The sequence below is a fragment of the Macrobrachium nipponense genome, chromosome 26 (genome assembly GCF_015104395.2).
Source record: "Macrobrachium nipponense isolate FS-2020 chromosome 26, ASM1510439v2, whole genome shotgun sequence".
NCBI classification, from domain to species: domain Eukaryota; kingdom Metazoa; phylum Arthropoda; class Malacostraca; order Decapoda; family Palaemonidae; genus Macrobrachium; species Macrobrachium nipponense.
The window spans coordinates 2,504,853-2,509,852 of record NC_087215.1 but is presented as its reverse complement, the minus strand read 5'-3'; the positions used below and the strand labels follow the sequence as shown (position 1 = coordinate 2,509,852).

General features: G+C 32.6%; 2 protein-coding genes across 4 annotated transcripts in view; one reads left to right on the top strand and one right to left on the bottom strand.

Moving 5' to 3' along the window:
• Positions 1–5,000, bottom strand: part of LOC135199968 (uncharacterized) — a 126,891-nt gene that overhangs the window by 57,127 nt on the left and 64,764 nt on the right. The window lies entirely within an intron of this gene.
• The window catches only part of LOC135199965 (steroid transmembrane transporter SLC22A24-like), a 4,558-nt gene continuing 945 nt past the window's right edge, over positions 1,388–5,000 (top strand). For both annotated transcript variants that reach the window (XR_010311159.1, XM_064228093.1), the window contains exons 1-4: positions 1,388–1,543; positions 2,524–2,638; positions 3,568–3,682; positions 4,094–4,196. Coding sequence is in view for 1 of the 2 variants with exons in the window: in XM_064228093.1 (XP_064084163.1) it covers positions 4,147–4,196 (50 nt within the window). In the remaining variant the exon portion in view is untranslated. The remainder of the gene's footprint in view (positions 1,544–2,523; positions 2,639–3,567; positions 3,683–4,093; positions 4,197–5,000) is intronic.

The following is a 5,000-nucleotide window of genomic DNA, read 5'->3' as shown; positions in this document are numbered from 1 at the left end:
TTGTGTAGGAAACTTCAGTAGTTTTATGTAGGAAAATTCACTCAAACTTCAGTGGTTTTATGTAGGAAACTTCATCATACTTCATATTGTCCTATGTAGGAAACATCACTCAAACTTCATAGGATTTATGTAGGAAACTTCACTCAAACTTCAGAGGATTTAGGTAGGGAACTTCACTCAAAATTCAGTGGTTTTACATAGAAAACTTCACTCAAACTTCAGTGGTTTTATGTAGGAAACTTCACTCAGACTTCAGTTGTTTTATGTAGTAAACTTCACCCAAACTTCAGTGGTTTTATGTAGGAAATTTCACTCAAACTTCAGAGGATTTATGTAAGAAACTTCACCCAAACTTCAGTGCTTGTAAGTATGAAACTTCACTCAAACTTCATTGGTTTTATGTAAGAAACTTCACTCAAACATCAGAAGATTTGCGTAGAGAACTTCACTCAAACTTCAGTGGTTTTACATAGGAAACTTCAAACTTCAGTGGTTTTGTGTAGAAAACTTCACTCGAACTTCAGTGGTTTTATAGAGGAAAATCAACTCAACCTTCGGTGGTTTTACATAGAAAACTTCACTCAACTTCAGTGCTTTTATGCAAGAGACTTGATCAAACTTCAGTGCTTTTATGTAGGAAACTTCACTCAGACTTCAATGACTTTATGGAAGAAAGCTCACTCAAACTTCAGTGGTTTTTATATAGGAAACTTCCAAACTTCAGTGGTTTTGTGTAGAAAACTTCACTCAAACTTCAGTGGTTTTATGGAGTAAAATCAACTCAACCTTCGGTGGTTTTACGTAGAAAACTTCACTCAACTTCAGTGCTTTCATGTAAGAGACTTGATCAAACTTCAGTGCTTTTATGTAGGAAACTTCACTCAGACTTCAATGACTTTATGGAAGAAAGCTCACTCAAACTTCACTGACGTGTTGCAACGAATTTCACTCCAACTCACTAACTTTTTGTAAGAAACTTCAATTAAACTTCACTTATTGCAGGAAACTTCAATCAAACTGCACTGACCCTATGTAAGCTACTTTGTATATATTTTTGTCTCATTTTTTGGAGGTGTAAAAATAATAATATAGAAACTATAATAATAATAATAATATAATATAAATCTTTAAATAATTACAGTCAGTGTCTCTCTCTCTCTCTCTCTCTCTCTCTCTCTCTCTCTCTCTCTCTATATATATATATATATAGATATATATATATATATATATATATATATATATATATATATATATATATATATGTATATATATAGAAAATAGTGTGCACGAAATCATCTCATGATTACCGATATACAAACTCTCCCTCAAAGATAATCACTCAGATGACCCAGTGACCTAGGTTCACGGAAGCTTGCCTGACCATCCCACGAGGCTGACCATTCATTACCAGTCCCAAAACTGCCGAGGTCACGCCTCCTCTGACCAGCAATGGCGAACAGCGGCGGAGGTAAATTCGACGACCTCCTCGTGAGGTTGGGGACAGCCAAGTGGAATTACTTCTACTTCATCGTGATATGTTGGTGTAAGTGGCGTTGCAATTTTTTATATACACAATAAATATAATACATACATATATATTTACACACACATATATACATACATGCATACATACATACATACATATTCTTATATATATATATATATATATACTCTATAATATATATATATATATGAATAACTTGGGGACTTTTTTTTTTCCCCCCCAACCGAAGTATATAAAACGTGATGCTAAGTATAGGGTCCGAACGGACCGAAAGTACTCGGCTATCTCGCTTTTTCCTTTTTTCCTTCGTGGCAAAAAACCTTTATATATATATATATATATATATATATATCTATATATATATATATATATATGATTTGCATATTTATACCAATCCTAAAACAATTCTCCTTGTACTTTTATTAATATATTTAAAGTTTTTTTTATTTATCTAATTATTTGCTTTTCAATTTGTCAGTCTTTTATAACTGATCTTGATGTTATTTACAATTAACATCTGTTACTTCTTTACGATGATAATAATAATAATAATAATAATAATAAATAATAATAATAATAATAATAATAATAATAATAATAATAATCATAAACTGACTAAACCATGTGACCAATAATCTTAATTTATCTAAAAACTAAATTAATCAATTTTCTCAGGCACGGTACACGAAAACTTCTCAAGAGATAATATATCTATGGCATTATCTTATCGAACGCATTTACTGAAAAAGCCGAATGGATAAAAAAAAATAAGTTCTTTGCTTAGCAATAACCTCATTAGGCTTTTAAAAAATCACAATATCAGTTAAGAACTAAGTAAAATATAGGCCGAAGTCTCTCCGGCGCAATCCAGTTTTCTGTACAGCGTATAATCATGGCCAACTGAAATAGCTCTCATACTTGAATTTGTGTGTGCTTTAGTATATCATAATTAATAATAATAATAATAATAATAATAATAATAATAATAATAATAATAATAATATGTCTCTTCTTTTCAGTCTGTTTCCTCCTGCCGGGTCAAATCATCAGCATAGTGTTCGCGGCGCCTTCTGTGGACTTCACCTGCGTAATACCTGAAGAAGAGGCAAAAAACGTCCCTGAACAGGACCTAACGTACGTAACTTAAGCCCTTATTTGACCTTAAAAAACGATTAAAAACGTATAAATGAGAAAATAAATAGTAAAATAATAAGGCGAAAGTCAGAGTCACTTGGATATAGGGGATCGATGACACGAAGGAGAAAAACCAGTGAAACTTGTTTAAATTTGAATAGATATTTGCCTGACGCGGACGGTTTGTCGTCCGCGCAACTGTGTTCGTGCAGTGAGCTTATGAACCAGGGACTTGGAACTCGTGCCTATTAGACTACTTAAAAACTTAATAAAGAGAGAAATAGTAAATAAGAAGGGAAGCTGGTGTCATCTGGATAAAGGGGCGATTAAGAGAAAGGCTATAATAAAACAGTTTTCAAATTTAAATAGCTCTAAACCTAACATGAACGGATTATTGGTAAACGCGTAACTGTGATTGTGGGGTGGACGCTTAGGTACCGGAACCTAAATCTTTTAAAGACGATTTAAAAACTTGGATAAGAGAGAAAGAGTAAATAAAAAGAAAATGAAGTGTCATTTGGATGCAGGGGATTAATAAAACGACAGGGAATGGATTTAATAACGCTGTTTTTATATAAAGTTAAATAGCTCTGCGCCTTGCACGAACAGTTCAGTGTGCGCGTAACTGTGATTTGTGGAGCGAGATGCTTCAAACAGTAAGAAACACACACACATAATATATAATATATATATATATATATATATATATAATATATATATATATATATATATATATATATATAGATATATATATATATTCTATGCATTTAATATCTAAATTCACATTCATTTCCTTCAATATATAATCTCTTTGAAAATAAACTAAAAAAAAATCTTAAATCTAAATGAACATATTAACATATACCACAAATATAAAAATACATAAAAACAAAATTAAATCAATATCCAAAATAAATCTACTCTTCCAGAGACGCCTGTACCTATGTCACGAATTCCACGTCACCGGAAGGTCAACCCTTGACCAAGCCTTGTCTTGAGTGGGATTTCGACAATTCGACTTACTCTCGCACTCTCACTTCCCAGGTTATTATTATTATTATTATTTATATAATATTGCTACTTAGTATTATTATTACGATTACATTACTGCTTATTCTCATCACACCTGTTGAGGAGAGATGAGGACCACGCTGGGAGACATACTATGGGGATGGAGGTTCAAGGAAGAAGAAGAAGAAGGAGACCAAGAAAGAGATGGAAGAACTGTGTAAGAGGAGACTTACATGAGAAGGGAATTGATGAAGCAGAAGCGCAGGATAGAAATAGATGGAAACGGCTCATCCGAAACGGCGACCCCTCATACGAAAATGGGAACCAGCTGGGAAGAAGATTACTGCTTATTTTAACCATATTTATCATAATATTCACTCTCCTTATTTCATTTTCACCACCATGGCAACTTTTTCTCGTTTCTCCATCGACGTTTCTTTCCAGTACCAACTAGTCTGTGGACGGAAGTTCCTGAGGACGGCCTACCACACCCTTTCATGATTGGCAACCTATTCGGTCCACCCATCGCTGGATACTTCTCAGATAAGTAAGGGGTCATGAGGAGCTTGTAAAATGTATGATATATATATATATATATATATATATATATTATATATATATATATATATATATATATTCGTAAAGGGTGAATCAAATAAGTCTAGGCAAACTTTTGACCCAGTCTTTGACACCATACTATCTTTTATAAACAGTCTTTGACACCATTCTATCTTTAAATTAACAGTCTTTGACACCATACTATCTTTTATAAAGTTTTTGACACCATCTAATCTTTAAATTAACAGTCTTTGACACCATACTATCTTTTATAAACAGTGTTTGACACCATTTCATCTTTAAATTAACAGTCTTTGACACCATACTATCTTTTATAAACAGTCTTTGACACCATTCTATCTTTAAATTAACAGTCTTTGACACCATACTATCTTTTATAACGTCTTTGACACCATACTATCTTTTATAAACAGTCTTTGACACCATAATATCTTTTATAAACAGTCTTTGACACCATAATTTCTTTTACTCAGCAGTCTTTGACACCATTTCATCTTTAAATTAACAGGAGCTTTTTGAAACCACCATAACTATCTTTTAATAAAAAACAGTCTTTGGGAAACATTCATAGTATCTTCTATAAACAGTCTTTGACACCATACTATCTTTTATGAAGTCTTTGACACCATTTCATCTTTTAATCAACAGTCTTTGACACTAATCCATCTTTTAATTAAGCCTTTGACGCCATTTTGTCTTTTGATCAACAGCCTTTGACACACTTTCACCCTTGAATAAAAAGTCTTTGACACTATTCCATCTTTTAAGCAGC